Below are 18,999 nucleotides of genomic sequence, written 5' to 3'. Positions count from 1 at the left end.
TAGAGGGATGCCACAACTACAATTCCCGAGATTTCTGCTTACTGGGCGGTCAATGAACAGAGGGCTAGTAAATGAATAGAGGGGGGATGGGGTGGTTGAACTCGAGGCTGGCCGAGCTAAATCGAGGCTGGTAGAACCCGAAGATGGGGATGGATGGAGATGCATGGCTAGATGGATAGATGGCTGCCTGAAGGAGCTAATATCATTTTGATCCCTTATGTTTCATATAGAAGAAAAGTGGGGCAAGGTGATGGCATTGTTTCAAAGAAGGACAAGGATCAAAAGCTACTAGCTGAGAGGCTTATGACGCTCAGTTTTACTTACTTGAAATAATTGAACTCAACTAGCAACTAGCTTTCAGTCGGAAAATGAGATAATTCAGACTAAAGCCCTCTTTATTATTAGGGCAATGTCTTTCCCACACACTCCAATCCCGGCTACTAAAGAAAAGTTGCGTATCAAGATGCGAACGTGGCCTATCGGGATGGAAAAATGACTAGTGGGAAGGTGGCCTTCCTTTCATGTTGATGGATTTTCTTTTTACTGAAGATTGGCCTTTCATGAACCTTCTACTATTGACTCCACGGATAGGGCTAGGAGCACTTTGATGGTGTAGCAGAAATACCAACTAGAACGTTTCAATCTTGTCATGGTCTACTCGAACCATTCCCACTCCCCTCGACTTGATGAATTTACTAGTTTTGCCAAGTACCTGAAATTGGTTACGTCCATCCATGATCGAAACCTTTCGATCGAATTCTTATTACTATTAGTAGAGGCACGCGCCTGAATTACTAAAAACAAAAAAAAAAGGGAAAGAAACACCAAAAATAGATTTCACTTCACTAACAACGGGGTCGAAAGGTTCGGTCAGACGATGCGGAGCGAATTATCGACCCGGATGCATCATAATAGTTCGACATAGATAAAGCCGATAGAAGCCATAGGCCTGGATTTGGTACGTGAAACTGACTTCGCCCGTTACTGGTTGGAATGCAGACATTCATTCCGTTACCGGTTAGAATGCATACATTCATGGAAATTCTTTTCCCATAGTCAATGCCGGTTTTCCACCACTTGGTATCACATAGCATATCCCCGGTTTCCTCATATCCAGGCGCAGGAATTGCAGATTCGTCATCAGATGCGGTAGGAGGAACCAATTCATTCTCACTACCGGCATTCACATACGCACTCACCCTTTCCTCCTTAAGGCCCAACTGGATGATGCGTTGAGAGTTTTTGAGCTGTTGGCATATATATTATAGTGGCGCATTATATCAATAACAGGGGCAATTGATAACCAATACATGTTGGAATATTAATTCCAACTGCAGGCAGCGTGGACGCGGATGTGGACAGCGACGGCAGCCAGTCAGTTGCCGACTCAGCCAGCACGCAGCAACAAAACCGCTTCAGCAAAACCACTGACACATATCGGACCGCCTTTCTTGCAATTGTGGTTTTCGTACATGTATTAAATAACCTTGGGTAGAGTAAAATCAAACTTCTGTTTTGACCGCCAACTTGTCAGCGAATTAATGAATTACCTTCACCATGGTAAGAATTAAATGGCATTCGTAAATGTTGGTGAAGTTTTTATTTTTACGGAAGTATGGAAGGTAAAAACAAAAGGTTTTATCGTGCTCTTTTTTTTTTTGTGGTTGACTATCAAATGAAATGAGAGAAGCAGCGGCGGTCATAAAAAAAAATCTCAACGCACAGCAATGTGAATGCAACCAGCGCGATGGTTGAATGGAAATAGGGATAACTTATCGAATAAAAACCATAGTTACCAAGTTTGAATTTGAATTCCGATTCAAATTCGATACGATACGATAAAAATTCGGATGGAAAAATTTCAATTCTGAAAAAATTCGAGAGTATATATCTTAAGCATTTAAATATACATACTCTTTTTCTTATAACAATAATGTATTGTCATTTTCTTCCTATTCATTTTGATAATTAATACATATTTAAAAATGAAATATTGAAAGCTTATTTTTATAATATCTAAAAAACAATTAATTATTAAAAAATTTACTCTTCACTTACTCTTCAAGATTTTCTCAAATTATTTCTTTTTCTATTATCTCAGCGTTTTAAACTCTTTGAGATAACACTAAAATTTAAAATTTCCATTTCCTACGTCCAATCGGGCTGCTATCTCTTCAACATTTTGCTCCTAATTTTTTTTCATGATATTTAAAATATCAATTATTTTTATAAAAACTACTGTTCAAAATTTCCTCAAATTATTTCTCCCTTCTATGATCTTGGTTTTTTAACATCTTTAACACAACACTGAAATTTAAAACTCTAAATTTTCTCAGTTGAATAACCTTTCCATTTCCTACCTGCCCACAGCTATATTTTCAAGATTTTAGTCAAAATATTTCTTTCCTTATTTAATTTTTTCAGCTTTTTAAACTCTTTGAAACCATACTGAAATTTACAACTCTTTTCTCAATCTTGCAAACTTTCCATTTCCTGCCTTCGATCCCGCAGCTATCTATTTTGTACTATTTTATAAATCCTTGAGATAAACTAAAAACCATAAAGCTAAACTAACTCTAAATGAAGCTACACGAACGGAATCGAATTTTCATCGAATTATTCGATGTACTAATCGAATTCCCGAATTTCCGTAGTTTTTTGTCCGATGCGGACGAATTTGGTAGCTATGATAAAAACCAGGGTGAATGCACAGTGGTGAATAGATTATAAGTTGACTTTTGTGAAGAGACTTGAGTTTCATCAACCGTCTTGAATATTTAATAATGGAGTTGGTGTTGGAACAGTGAACGACAATATATTAAATGAGGTTATGAACAAGCAAAATCTCCATCATTGACTGACACTTTGAATTTTGATCAGAAATTATTCTGGTTATATCCCTCATATTCGTCAGCATCCTTAATTCGGGGAATCAGCAACTTAAGCTCAGGGCATGTTCCATGGTAGCTAACCAAGGGTATCGCCGGCACTCAAGAAAAATCCAATTCTGAAGATCAAATCTTTCTTTTCGTGTAGAGATGTGACCTCTGACTGACAAGATTGAAAATACAGGAAATCCCCCACTGATTATCAACGGTGAAGTTATGTCTTTTCGTTGCGGCTTTTCTCCTACTTTTTGCTTCATCAACTACTTCCTAGTCGTTGAAAACTTCTAGTGATTCAATCCCGGGTGGTAAACGAAGTGTCAAATACTTGGGTTTTTAGTTCCTCGAAGCATTTGGTCGCCTCTCCCTGGGATTTTGCAGTCATGGCTTTGTAACTATTTTGCTAAAATTGTTTATCTGGAACCCTTTGGGCCTTTTCTATTTATATCTACAGGAGCAACAACGTTATATGGGAGAAGAATATTTGCATGCTCGATGGAAAGGTTATGTGCAGTGAACAGAACTAAGAATCTTCTCATCGTTGCAGCTGGTAACGAGGCTTCTCATCGCTGAATCTAGTAACCAAGCACTCATTTCCGCATTTAATTTCAACAACCAAACAGTTCTTCCACAACGTGCTTGTTAATACAATGTGGAGAGTAGCGTATGCACTGTGATGGAGAGTACATATGAATACATAGCATTCATGGTAAACCCAACATATTATACACAACATATAAGTAAAATTCAGTGTATTAATAAACAACATAGGAGCATATTGGTATGCAGTGATTGGAGCAGCATATCGGATTACACTGAAAATGTATTGGACTCGAGCTTTTGAAATTGCTACAAACCCACACCTCAAACACACATTCAAGAGGATTGTTCAAGGGTGTCGAAGCCTTTGTTGATTCCTTATTGTTGGTAATCAAGACTCTGGAAGAAAATATGAATTATTGGTTTAAATCATCATTCAAGAGAGTCTTATTCGTGATTTAATGTGTTTCTTTTAAATGGCTTTAATATTATATGTGGTATTAAATATGCTACATTTTTCTAATATCAAGCAGTCCTCAATATAATGTATTTATAATTCATACCATGTTTTCCTTATAGTGTTCTCTCAACAATATTCTTGTTCAGAGTGCTGTCACAACAATATTTTGCGCCACTCTTACAATGTTTATATGTCATATAGAGCAACGTTCACCTTGGAGCGGCATTTATTCAATATGGAGGAGCCCTAATAAGCTATTTGGAGTATCATTTATTCAATATGGAGGAGCCCTAATAAGCTATTTGGAGTATCATTCATTTAACGTTTGTATAAAACAATACATTGCAGGTTATAATGCATTAATGCAATAATGACAGCTACACTGAGGACTATTTTACAAGCTACAATACATTTGTAACCCCCCTTGCCATTGATGTCAAAGGGGGAGGTAATCACAGGAAGGAAGACACTTCTTAGAAAGAAAGGGGGAGATTGTTGGAAATATTGTCATTGATGGCAAAGTTGCAACAAGCAAAGGAGAAGCTCAAGGCAAGGAGCAGCAACAATGCAAGGATAAGTAAGCAACAAAAAAAAGAAAAGGAGCAGAAGAAGGAGGAGTTGTGATACATTGAAATGTTTTGATAATGTTGCAAAGATTGCTATATTGAAGAATTTATTGTGATGTAAAATTGCTGGTCTAGCTGAATTGTTTTGATGCAAAGGCAAGAATCCAAGGCAAAGGCATAGATGTTGCAAAGATTGTTGTGATGCATTAATGATAAATATTGTTATTGATGTTGACATTAGGTTGATGCATTTAATCATCACATGTGGCTGCAATTAATATTGAATGGATTTTTTTTTTTGTGTGTTCTAATATTCAAGATTGGAAACGAATAAGTGGAAGGAAAAGAGTCAATACTCTTTTCATATTCCTAAGTGGGATACAAGCAACCAACAAACTATCTTTATAAAATATGTAATTTTGGAAGGCGTGAAGAGGTTAAAGAATGGGAGAATGTGAGGGATCTTATTGAGCTATTATGAATTAGTTACGTGGCACTTATGAAGCTGATGTGAAGCAAATTTGAAGGGAAGAAGATGAAGAAATGAAGATAGAGATATGAAGAATTTATGAGCAAGTAAACCAACACATTGTTATTTCTTGTTTGCATCAGGGGATTGTAGTCTCCTTTCAAGTTGTGGCTTGATAAATACCCATTTAGAGCTGGTTAAGGTAGGATCCTCCTGTGGGTTGTAGCCTACAAAAAACATATGGGAGTTGGAACTTCCTTGCATGTTGCAGCTTGTAGAAAATTGAGGTAGCGGCCTCCTGTAGGTTGGAAACTATAGAAAACCAGATGTAATAAGGAGTAGGAGCTTGTCTTGACATCGCAACAATTAAAAAATTGTGGTTTTCTCCCTTTATGGGTTTCCACATATATATGGTGTCAATATGTGTTGTTATCATGTGTGGATGTGATGTTTTCATTAGCTTATTACTTGTTGTTCACATATTCAATATGATGGCCATTATTTGTTAAGTTTCTCATGCAATGCTTCAATTAATGAGATTAAGGAAAAGAATTTTAATGTCCATGAATATACTAAATTGACTCACCCCCCGCCCCCTTCTCAGTTTAGTCAAGTTTTCATTAGAATGTGGTAAAAAAGAGACAATTTTGGGCTTCAACACTTGTCATGATGGATTTTATATAGAAGGGTAGCTCATTGACTCCTATACATGACTCTGTTGAGAATTATTTTGATAAGCATGATGAAAGCATATGGAAAGAGAGATTGGCACTCCTGTTGTTTTGGTAAAGTTTTATTGAATGACCTAACTCAATCTCATTGATCATGATAAGAATGGTAGCCTTGATGTTAGAGGTATAACTATGAGATTGATATTCTAGATCTCTTACTTCCTGTGGTCATATCTTGATGGCATATGGTAAAGCTAAATACCCTAACTTGATGAACTGATTTGATAGAAAGTGTTATTGTGTTCATAATCTCTGAGATATGATGTTGCATCTATATATTTCTTTGAGTCTAACCATTGATGAAAGATTGATGTCATAACCATGATAGGTATATGTTTATGATATACCAGATTTGTTATTGTTTGACTCTAGTAGAGACAGGTTGATGACATAGATTCCCATTCAGAGGGAGAATCTCTTTTCAAGAATCTTACTCTTATTACCATTTGAATTCTATACCGTTGAAGTATGATTTATGTTCATATGACATAATTGATCTACAACAAAGTCTTAGATCTGAAGCTTGTACATAAATTAGGTTTTCTTCTTCAGGCACAAGCACTGAACTAGGAAATCTCATCCCTAAACGCATGCATGCTCATGCCTATTTAGCGTTCAGGTATCTAAAGACACTCCCATGGTAACCTGAAGGGAGCATCTAGGGGTTTGACTACAGTTAACCATCATCTGAATCTTTATGAAATTGTCCAAACTTTGAATCAAGGTGTCTCTGACATATTATGTCATTGTAATTTGATTTCTGAAGTTGATGGGTTAAATTTTTTATCACATAAAATGAAGTATCTTTCTTGAAATCATGATGGTCACCGGTAAGATGTCAGTTCCATAGTTGTGTTGCAGATAACAAAATCTAGAAGTAGGAAAATCTTGAATGTTTTCCATATCAAGAACATGCAGACTAAACTTGTGTTTGCAGGTGACCGGGACATAGATATAGATATGTCACTATGTTTATGCTACACGAGGTTGGCATGATTTGGATGATCAATATAGATGAACAATCTTTAGTGTTGTGCCATGATACTTGACAATAACTTGGAATTTTGAATTGATGACTGCGATATGTTTTGACTATAGATCTCTCTACGATAGAAATTTGGAATTGACTTGATGTCTAATGATTTGATCTAACGATTATTGATTTTCCATGATATCTATGCTATGTAAGAACAATGACTTATGTGGGTATTCATAAATTGGCCTCCTCATTCCTAGCACAATCGTTGAGTTATTGATAGTTTTGATTCAGCATGAACATGGAACCTACTTGACTCATCCTTGGTGTATGCATTTTCACCTAGTGACATAAATGACTTGTATTATGATTATGAGAATGAATTGATAAAATTCAGATTGATAATGCATGGTTTATGACTACTTGTTGGCATGATGAATAAATGAAGTAAATATGTGGTATGAGCTCCACCTCTCCTGGTTAAAATAATTGATACCGCGATGTTGATGACTTTGATAATGGTTGTGATCTGACTTCTAAACTTTGATAAGCTAACTTTGCTGATGTGATGGTACAACATTGATTTATGTAAGTTTGATTATGTTGGCTTAGAAAGGAATTATGCTTAGAGAATTTCATGAAGCAAGCTCCCCGATCCAGATATGTCTATATTTGACAGTTATCTGATGAATTCAGGATGATGAGTTCCAAGTTATAGCTTTTACTTTTATTATGGTTTTGGTTTTATATCCTCATGGTCTTCTCTTGATAGGAGATGAGCCTATGATGATATGAATTAGAGGGATATAGATTCTAAAGATCAAAATGATATATCATGGCATGATGAATCGATTTCTCAAATTTCAAAAATAAATTCTATATTGAAAAGTTATTGGAAAATGTTTTTTAATAATGAAAATAAAAATCCTTGTATACTCTGATTTGAAGTTCTAACATTTTGTGGAAATTGACGTGGTATGCGACTGTTGATTAAAGCATTGATTTTCTATTTTGAACATCCATATATATATATATATATATATATATATATATTTGCATAGAACCTGAATAAATTCGTGAGTGAGTTGCTTCATTGACATAGAGTTTACACCGAGCATCCTTTGAAATATCTACATGAGATATTCTGTTTTTGAGGCTGAGATATTTCTCCTATAATATGTGACTACATGAATGTATTGTTGTTTATAGGTACTTTTGTTAAGCGCATTTTGATTATTCTTTAGTATGATATCTTCCATGATATCCTGGACGACAGGTCCATAATATGGTTGAGGATGAGTACAATGTTGCTAGCATGACTTGTTGTGAGGTAGGATGAAGGAGCCCCTTAGAGAGTTGTCTGAGCATCATCTGGATATGAAATGGATACATTGTGATGACATAGTGTGATATCTAATTGGTAGAAAATCCCATATCTATAGTTGGGACTAAGATACTCTCATATATTGAGACATTGTAGTTGTTCAAAATAGGCTCAGGATTTTGGTTGACACCTCCTTAGGAGGGAGGACGATTATGGTATCCTTTTGTGATTTATATGATTATTTATGTTCTAACATGATATTTCATTTGATGTCCTATATATATAGGAAACAATTGCTATTGAGATATCATGATAACAAATATGAGTATGATGAGATCAATGCTAATTGAGGACACTGAGCCAACTCTTCCTCCCTATCTAAGCTCCCAGGGTGATGAATTGAGATGGAGCGCTCATGGGGTTGAGGGAAATCTCAACAATAGGGTATGACCCTTATCTATTACCCATAGGGTTGGAAATGCTTCTCCCCTGCCTTCGTAGGGTTGGGGAATGTTGATCCCCTACTTGGTCTTTCCAGAGTATACCATAGTTGGGATCATAACCACAAGATGGGCTTGTTGGGAATACCGCTTCTCGTTTGGCCAACGAGTTGAGAGTGTACTTGGGGTGTACAACCCAAGTCGATTCTGATTCAAGTGCATACCACATGACTATTCAGGTTCATCGATGGGAAAATTAGTAGGCAATATGATGGGTTGATATAACTCTATGCGATTCCAGCTGGAGATTGAGCTCCTTGATGAGATCCCAAGGTCGAGATGTGCTCTCTTTTGTGTTTGGATACCTATTTCTAGATATGGGGTTGTAGATATATACCTCCCCCATGAGATTCTGGGTCGAGACGTGCTCCTCGATGTGGTTACAGTTTGATATGTGATCCTTGATGATATGCTCTCTGATGATGATTGATGATATTATCCCGTTGGCAGAGATTTTAGGTAGCAGCCTGATGGATAGAGGATGGTAGCTTAATCTCCCCTCAGGTAAAAAATTCTTCTTCTTATAGCTTCAAGAATGTTCAACACATGAGCAGGAACAATCAAGAAATAAGCAGGAATAAGCAAGGGATAGATCAAGATGTACATTGATGATTTGTGATGATGAGATAGTTGAGGTGGTCATCACATGATGACTACATAACATAGATGATTAGGGATGATAAGTCATGACACTTGAAGACACAAGAATGTCAAATTGATCGATGGATAGATATTGGTAGTTGGATTTCTCCCTAGTTGAGAGGGAGTGTTAATTTTTGCAACTGTGGTCAAATTTCACCTTGGACAACTTAGATAACTGAGATGATGGTTGAATTATATTCATCATTTTTAGAGGACCAAAATCGACCTAAATATCACTTTGTTTGGACAACTAAAATTTGGTTTTTGAATTTATTTATTCAGTCATGTATATTGGGTTTGGTCGGCCCTAAGCACATGTTAAATTTGACAGGTTGGCCTCAATCTGAAGTGGACTCTCATGAAATCCTATAAATAGAAGATACCTCAATCTCATTTGGACACATTTTTCAATCCATCTTCTCTTCTCTTATTGTCTTGTTTCACATAGGTCTATCGAAGGAAAGTTCACACAAGGGTCTGAAATCTAAGGGATGATGCTTGCATCGATCTAGAGTTTTCTGATTCGTATACATTGGCACAGAACTGGACATTTTAGTCCTTAGACACTAGCACACAGTGGTCAATAAAATGTCCAGAGAGCCCTCGACGATGGCACAAAATCCTATGGGAGCATCTTGGGTTTCAAATGAATATCTAGAGGTGCAGTCCCTGGACGCTAACACAAGGTGGTCCTGAGAGCATCTTGACAGTATTGGATGCATGCACAGTAACTGGAAGAGAGCGTCTGAGGTTGTTAAGTACATATGGTTAGTTGATCCCTAGATGGACACACAAAATGTTCTAGAAAGCATCTGGGCTACCATAGATGTTGACATACAGTTCATAAAGAGCATCGAGGATTGTTATAGATGCTTGCACAACCCCTCCTCCCTGTGTCCAGGACTCAAAGATGGGATTTCAGTATTCCAAAGATTCCACTCAGTGAAAACAATGTTCAGCACAATGACAACAATATCCAGCAGTTGACTACAGTCAGTGACAACACATTACAACCATCAGAATGAGGGTTTTGATTATAAGCATGATTAGATTTATTTCATGGATATCATAGTATTTTGCTGCATCGATAAATTTATGGATCATTGTACTCTCTTTTTTCTGAATTATTTGATGATGATCTAAGAAGAATATTTGCAAGGGTTTTCCCCATAGTGGGTTTTGCCCTGGTCTTGAACCAATCCTAGTGTCCCTATTTGTGTGCATGATTTTCTTCTATTTTTCCTTAATGTTTCATTGCATTGATGATGATGATGTTGCTATTTCTATATATTTGCATATGTTGATGAATAATGGTGTAGATATGAATAATGTAATGATTATATGGGGTGAACTTAATGTATTAATGAAGAAATGAAATTATCAAAGCAAAGAACAATGTAGCCCTATGAAAGAATAACATGAAGTACTAGATTCCATAGGGCTACTCCCTCTAAAACTAGATTCCCTTTGGGTTTCGATCTCCCCGTGGGAAATATTGCTGCTCCTCAGTCTATCAATATCAATGATCACAACTCCTTTTTGTGTCACCAAAAATTGGTTCACTGATCTTCCCACTAGCAACCTTCTAGCTCCATTAAGAAGTTTTCACACAAGGTCTTTTGTATATGCCCTAAACTAGGGATCCATAACTCTATCTCCTAACGGATCATTAGTTCTTCCATGATCATTGTACATGAGGACTTCAAGGACTGGCTCTAATTTGGATCATGCTCCGATACCATGAGGAAATTAATGTGTAGATTCAAAACTGCTCATTAAATTTTCTAAATCACAAGACTAGAAGCTACTCTACTGATCTAAAGAAGTAAAATCATGATCAAGAACAAAAAACATTAACATGCATCAAGATTAAACAAACACACACATATATTTATCTAGAGGAAAGAATCTCCTCAAAACCCCTTACTGTATGTATTTCACTAATCAAAGAATCAAAATGAATACAATATGCATTGCTCAAGCTTGAGCTCGACCTCACCTGTATCTTCTATAATTTGCTTGATTGACTGAACATAGCTAATACTTAGCCAATTTTCAATCCCTCCAAGCTCCTAATTCCTTGTGATTTTCATATGGGAATTAAGCCCTTATTAATTAGGAAATTCCCTCATCTAGATTGTGCAATTATTCTAGGTCCTTCCTCTAACTTCATGCACCACCTCTACACATTGGAATAGTTACAAATGATAGTACATTTCCTTGGAATCTCCATCTCAATTGGGTAACTCGAATTCTCCGCATGCATGCATGAGCTATCTGAGACTTATTTATCAGTTATCTGGTTAATAAATGAGTGTGGATGAAGTTCCACTTCCACAACTTGTCATTCCACTAGTTCCTCCAACAGTTAAAACTAGTTTAACTAACCATAACTCAATTTAATTGAATTAAATTTCTACCATTGAAATTAAATCAACCTAGGCTCCTAAAATTTAGGAACCCACTGCACACAACTGAACTACATGTCCCTAAATAGAATTAACTAATATAACTAAGTGATAACAACCATGTCACCTCATTCAACTCATCCAAGATATATGTTGATATGGAATTTAGAATTTCCTCAGTTTAATTCGAGAAAAAATAAATTGAGACTTTTCTTTCTGCATTTTCAACAAATTGAGGGATTAGAAAGAATCGTTAAAGAAGTCTAAGAAAGAACGTAAAAGATAACAACCTAGTTTGAGTCCAATTAAGCATTCAAATTCCTTATTCAAGATGAAAGCAAAGGTTGAAATCAAGCCATATCAAAATTATATTGATTTTTTCAAGTTAAAACAATAGTTGCAATACTTAGAGTTTTCTTTTAGTGTTCACTACATAGAGGAAGAGAAAAAAAAATCATTTTCTCATCTGAAACTAGAGGGCCATTGTTGACCTAGTGGGAAAGCCACACAAAATCCACGAGGATAGAGGGGGATCCTTTAGTGACTAAGTGGGAGGATTTTAGAACTCTCATAAAGGCCTCGTTCTACCTAATTAGTTTTGTAAAGGACCGGTGGATTTGATGGCATTACTTTAGGAATAGGCAGGGGCATAGTGTATAAGAGTAAACCACAAATTTTAAGAATATGGCAATAACATTGGGTTAAGGGCCTTTCAACTATCTCTTGATTACTTAATAGATAACTAAGAAGTTGTACATTTAATTGTCAAACAAGTATTTGTATGGAACTTGTGAACTATCATGAACCATATATACTAATACAATCTATTAAGTGCAAATGTGATTATAGTATTAATTAAATATGGTATTTTTGGGTGTTTTAATGTTGTTTCTCAAGTCACTTAATCACACTTTTAGTAAACTGAAAGGCTCCTATTTAAGAATTTGAAATATCATTCTTCACACTTGCACAAATGGAAATATAATAGTTGAAACTTGTAGGAATTGAAATACTAATACAACACTATTACATAAAGGTAATTAACTCTTTGTTGGAAAGTAAACAAATAGAAAGGTAATTAACTCTTTGTTGGAAAGTAAACAAACAGAAAGGAAGTAAATCACTTTGCTAGAATTAGGAAACACATAGGAAGAAAAATAAATAGGTGACTTGATCAAGCTAACTAATCATTCATAAACATTGCAATTGAAATATCCATGAATTGAGAAAACACTGCAAGATATGTTATCTACTTGACATGATGAATCAAGGTTAACACTGTAGAATTTGGAAAGCATCATGGATCTCTGCTTAAATCTATCAACACACAAAATTCTAGAAGATAAAGTAAACGACTTAATGAGTCACAGAAGAACTAGTAACTAAGAGAATAGAGAAAATGATAAAAAAGTTACAAGAAATTAGGAAACAAGGTAAGTAATCATATCAACTAAGATGTTATTGAAATTATAAATTACGTTAACTAAAATAGATGAATTACTTGACTAAGGAGGGTGCCCTACCTCCTTAGGTGAGGCATTGATTAAACTTGCCATAGAATGCTTATATTAGCAACACATTACACATAGGGAATCAAACACATGAATCAACAAGAATCCCATTAATAATAGTCACAATTAAAATAATATTTCTTAAGTTACTTCCTTTTTCTCTACTACTATCCCTGCTCGTGCAGAGCAAGGTATATATACAATATTCAATCTTTCAAATTGATCATAAAATCAAGATAAAACCATGAGAATATTTGATTATCGTGTTTTTCTCCTCCATTACAATGACATAACAAAAAGATAAAAAAAAATCACATTCGTTAAATCACCTAGCCACTACAATATGCAGGAACTTGGGTAAAATATATTATGGCGAGGCTCTCCACAGTAGATAACCAACTGCCCCTTGTCATTTCCTTTCTTGGGCAATTGGCAGTGATAGGTTGTGAGCTCGATAGTTGGTTGCACTTATGCTACTACAACTATCCATACGGTTGTGATCAGTAAGGAGTTGTAGTAGTTTATCATTGGTGTGTTGAGGTGTTAAAAAATCAATAGTTATCCATGTTGCAACATTAATAGTCCAATATGTTGCAACACTAGTACTCGACCATGTTGTAGTGTTGATAATCCACATGTTGCAGCATCAATGGGGTGTTGTAGTAATGGCATGTTGGAGGTGTTGCAATAATGATGTGTTGGAGGTGTTGAATAAATGGCGTGTTGGAGGTGTTGTAGCACAACAATCCCAAGTGTTATAGAAACATAACTATGTTGCAACAACTTAAAGTTGTTGCAGTAGTTGAAATTTCTCAACTCCTTTTTTGTCACCTCCAAGGATACCTATATGGGTTTGCCTTTGCGAAAAATGCATTGTTCTGAAAAATATGGGCTATAATATGGCAGGAGGATGGAAAATATGTATCAAATTTTTTTTTTTAATGGGTGCTAAAATGATTCCAATTTGGGTTTCCACCATCTCACCTTAGCCAAAAATGTTGCATGCGCTAATGCAACTAAACATTTAGTCTGAATAAAAGTGAGAGTGACTCCCATGGAGGTTGTTGATGTTGTATTCAACCTCCCCTATGTCATGGACAAATAAATAATGTTCTCTTCTCACAATATCTCTCTAAAGGAAGCCTCTTCATTGTTAGACATGTCATAACAAATTTGATATTTTGGGGCTAGTTCCTAAATAATGTAGTAAAACTTGAGTTCTATCCATTTATTCTCACAAATTTCCATACATCTGATGTACCTTTGTGTTTTTTCCAAAGGAAATGCGAGGTTTTCAGGATTGAATGGATATTTTTGGTGCATATTTTCTGTGTCTTATTTCCATCATAGAATACATCCCTCTACATGTATTTTGGAAAACAACTTTATTTTTATCATAGAATGATCAATAACTTCATATCTGTTGCGAGCCATGAGCTGAATTGTGCAAATTAATAGGAGTTTACCCAACTCAAATGTGTGATGAGGGAAATCTTAGGTCTTTAGTATTCTCCTATAACCCATATATTAAAATTGTTGTTATTCTTAAATACTCAATCAACAATTATCTAGTTACCATAAATGTTCAAATATGACACAAAGGCTATTAAGTGGATATCCACCACAAAGTGGTTAGAGTTCCCTTTTGGATTGCGATGCTACAAAACATTATTGTTGTATATTTCACACACCAAGTTATATTCTTCATTAGTGTCTCCATAATAGGTCTCTAAGGTGGTCATTGTAGAAGTTGTCTCATAAATATTACTAGTTATCAATGCTTTCCTCTAAAACATGAGATAGTTTTCTTACATTTATGTGTAGATAGGAGATGATGCCCTATAGTTGTAGGCAAAATCTACTAGTAAGAAATCTCTATTTTCTCAAGTTCTATCTTGTCCACCTTTCTATGTATTTTGAAGGCCTTCTCTAGTTCTTCTTCCATCTATTTCTTCTATTGATCCCACTTAGCCCTGTGGGATTCTAGATGTCTCTAAGGATTTTGATATCCTGGTGATGCTCTCCTACTAGTAGAATCCCTTATTTGTAAGATCCCATCATCTTTTTCCACTTATCATCATTGGAATTTTCCCACACATATTTGACGTTTGTTCAAAAAGATTCTCAATTTTCATTTTGACTTATGTTTGAGTGTTTTTGTCTTGTAATTCATGTTTGTCTTCTTTTTCTTAGATAATTACCTCCTGAATAGAGGCTCTCTTTCTATGTACTTATCCTTGGAATGGTTCTCCTTCCTTAAGAGTCAGTTCATTTTCACCAAGGAGACCTACTTCGTAGGAAATATTATCTAACCTCTCAAAATATTATCTTTCCCTTAGTTTGGATTCTAGTGTTTTAACATTTTGTTGCATCTCCTTGTTGTTATTTTCCAATGTCTTATATATTTTAACAGAAAATGCATGCATATGTGTAAATTGAAGTGTACCTACAATTTTATGATTCCTCTTGGCCTTTTGTAGTTTCCTTTGGGCTTGTGTACCAAATAATGGTTTGCTGATTTGTAACTTTGTGTTGTATCTCTATTCCTATCTCTATTGTGTCATCCTCTTCCCTCTATATACTCCTTCTAATCACCCCCGTGTGCAAGAAAACCTTCTTTCAAGTATTCCCCCGTTGGTTCTTGGGTAGTAGTAATGGTTTTAATCTCTTATTCCATCATTCCTACTAGTTCTTGTGTTTCATTAGGTATCCTTGTCTCTTCCTCGATTACCTATACTAGTTCTTACATGTCAGTAGTGATTTATATTTCCTCTTCCTCTACTAGTGGTGGTTCTTGTGTGTTAGTAGGGTTTTCCACTTCTTCTTCCTCTACCCGTATTGTTTCTTGTGTTTTAGTAGGTTTTATACCTTTCATTTCATCATCCTTACTAGTTCTTGTATTTCAATAAAGACCTTTATTGCTTCTTATTCCATATTCCCTTATAATTTCTCTATTGGTTCTTATGTGTCGAGAGGTATTTCTATTGCCTCTTCTTTATTTTATTCCTCTAGTTGAGTTATAAAAGGCCATTCCAAGTCCTCGTTTTTCTAAAACTTTGTCCTCTCCTTTAGGGAATGGCCATACGTGATGGCCTCTTAATCATGTGCTGGATTATTTTGGTTAGAAGAAGAATCCTAGTGATATTATGGCTACTACCATGGATGTCCTTAGCCTCCTCCTCCAACGACTATGAATTTATTTATGTATTGGGTGTTGCAATAGCTACCATTACTATGGATGTCTCAAATTTTGTAGAAGCTAGACTTATTGTATATGTTTCAGGTCTCATAATCATGGATGATTTTGGTATTGAAACACCCTCATTATCTCCTTCCTCTCTTGGTGTGTCTAGTACTTATGCTAGGGGTGGCTTTGATTTTCATCTCCTCACTAGGTCATTCCAGGTTCAATTTGCCTGATAGAGTGCATGCACTAACAAAAATTTGATGAGCATTGGAAACATTTGTTGAATATAAGGTGAGACTACATATGTCCAAGATAAAGAGTGGAAAATTAGGATTGTTGGAAATATTATTTTTGGAATTTTTATGCCTATTTTGGATGCCCTTTTTGAAGAAATTTTTAATCTAATTTCCTATAAAAATTTGAACATAAAATGTATGGTTTGAAATCTTATTCAAATAAATTTCCAATAGTATATGGAAATCCATCTATCTCCATGGGAATGAGTAGATATGAAAGATTTGGGCAGGATGACCCAAACAAAATACAAGCAGGTTGACCCAACCAATTTTATAAGCTAGCCCCATAAGTGAATGTAGAAACACTATAAATAAAGGATAGATGAGTTTATTTGAATTACATCCAAGCAAAAATATATCTAGGATTCACAAGAGGAGCTAGGGAATATTTGTGGGGTGATTGATTGAGTTTAAAGTTGGAAGAAAAAATGTGATTTATGGGGTAAATGAGTTATCTTGGAATGTTTTGTATAACTTTTCTTCTAGGATGTTTTAGACCCTAAAAATTGGAGGATATAGATAAAATATCATCATGCACCTATGGATGAAATCTTATACCGTGGTTCATTATATTTTTTAGAGATATGCTTTGAGGAAGTTAGGCTTCTTGAATGCTCCTAAAATCTACTTTAACCACGTCATCTTGCCATTTTCACTATAAATTTTCTTATGGGATGTTTAATACTATGAAACTTGGAGGATACAGATGGAATATATTAATGTACCAGTGGTTGAAATTTCATACCTTGGTTCACTATAATGTCAGAAATATGCTCTAAGGAAGTTAGGTTTTTTGAATGGTCTTGAAATAAGCTTCAAATAGGCCATCTTGGAAAATTTTCTATAAATTTCCCATGGGATGTTTCAAACAATGAAACTTGTAGGATATAGATAGAAGATCTTCATAAACCCTTGGTTAAAATTTGACACCTTTTTTTGATATAATTTCAAAGATATTCTCTGAGGAAGTTAGTCTTCCTAAATTCTCCTAAAATCTACTTCAAATAGGTCAGCTTGGTATTTGATCTATAGCTTTGTTTCTGTAATGTTGTAGAATGTGAAATATGGAGGAGACATCAAGGTACATATGCTAGATATTTTAGACCTTGTTTCAATATAATTTTGAATATATCATCTAAGAAGTTAGTCTTCGTGAATGCTCTTGAAACATTCTTTAAATAGGCGATATTGGAATTTTTTCCATAAATTTCTTTTTGAGATGTTTCAAACTATGAAATATAGAGAAGAAAGAGAAGGCATGTAAAGGCACACATGGTATGACTTTAACACCTTGTTTTTATATAATTTTAGACATATGGTTTGAGGACGGTAGTATTCTTGAATGCTCCTACCATATGATTCAAACAAGTCATCTTCAAAAATATAAATTTCTTTTTGAGATGTTTTTTATTATGAAATATAGGGGATACGAGGAAGAGATGTCAAGGTACCTTTAGTAGAAATTTTAAACCTTTTTTTCTACACAATTTCTGAGATATGATTTGCGGAATTTAGTGTTCTTGAATGCTCCCAAAACATTCTTCAAACATATGAGCTTGGAATTTCTGCAATAACCTTATTTCTGAAGTGTTTCTAAATGTGAAATATGGAGGATATAAAGAAGAGATATCTAGGTATTTTTGACAAATTTTAGATCTAAATTTTCAAAATTTGATATGTTGAATATTGTGAAAGTTTTTTCTTGGGAAGAAGCCAAAAGCAAAAAGTTCATGGTGAAGTAGAATAGGTGAAGGAAGAAGTAGCAAGTAGACTCAGTGAAGGTAGAAGTAACTAACAAACTTGGTGTAGGTATATGAAACAATCATACTTGTTGAAAGTAGAACCAACTAATGAGCATTCTGAAGAAGCAACCATACTCTGTGAAGTAGGTTCATTAGGGGAATTTTGAGGTGTAAAATGGTCCTCTTAAGGAAATTATAAAATAACAGTGGAAATAATAAAATAAGATTAGATTAGATCATCAAATTTTAGAGGGAAAAAAGAAAAATCTATTTTTTCAACTCGTATTTTCAAATTATCTCCCTATGGGTTTACTCAAATTTTGAGAAGAAACACTCATTGAATGCATAATTTGATTCCTGATCCAAGGAGTACCCATGTTTCATACTTTTGATAGACCCTGCTACATAGAAAATGAGAAATACATGAAATATGTGATTGCAATCACGTTTTTCATGTATTTCTCATTTTCCATGTAGGAGGGTCCATCGAAAGTATGCGGCATGGGTACTCCTTGGATGAGGAATTAAATTTTGCATCCAACAAGTACTCCCACTCAAAATTTGAGTAAAACCTTAGGGAGATAAGTTCAAAATACGAGTTGAAAAAGTAGTTTTATTCTTTTTATTATTTTTTATTATTTTTGCTTTCTTACTCCAAAAATGGTGAATCATCACCCATGATTGAAATCGTCATCTTGAATCCTATTGGTTCTTATAAAGTTCATTTTGGTTGTATATTTTTCTTAGGAGGCCCATTTTAGA

The 18,999-nt window shown here is 35.0% G+C and overlaps 1 protein-coding gene across 1 annotated transcript in view; it reads right to left on the bottom strand.

Moving 5' to 3' along the window:
- Window positions 1-845: 845 nt before the first annotated feature.
- Window positions 846-18,999, bottom strand: part of LOC149215462 (pectin acetylesterase 8-like) — a 66,204-nt gene continuing 48,050 nt past the window's right edge. Inside the window, exons 13-14 of the mRNA XM_089389724.1 lie at window positions 1,333-1,413; window positions 846-1,247 (exon numbers count right to left, since the gene is read on the bottom strand). Coding sequence (XP_089245850.1) covers window positions 846-1,247; window positions 1,333-1,413 — 483 coding nt within the window. The remainder of the gene's footprint in view (window positions 1,248-1,332; window positions 1,414-18,999) is intronic.

The sequence above is a fragment of the Pinus tabuliformis genome, chromosome 1_1 (genome assembly GCF_031772625.1).
Source record: "Pinus tabuliformis cultivar Carrire ecotype Pingquan chromosome 1_1, CPIR1, whole genome shotgun sequence".
In the NCBI taxonomy this organism is placed as follows: Eukaryota; Viridiplantae; Streptophyta; class Pinopsida; order Pinales; family Pinaceae; genus Pinus; species Pinus tabuliformis.
Note: the sequence above shows the minus strand (reverse complement) of the source record. Positions and strands in the feature narration are given on the sequence as shown.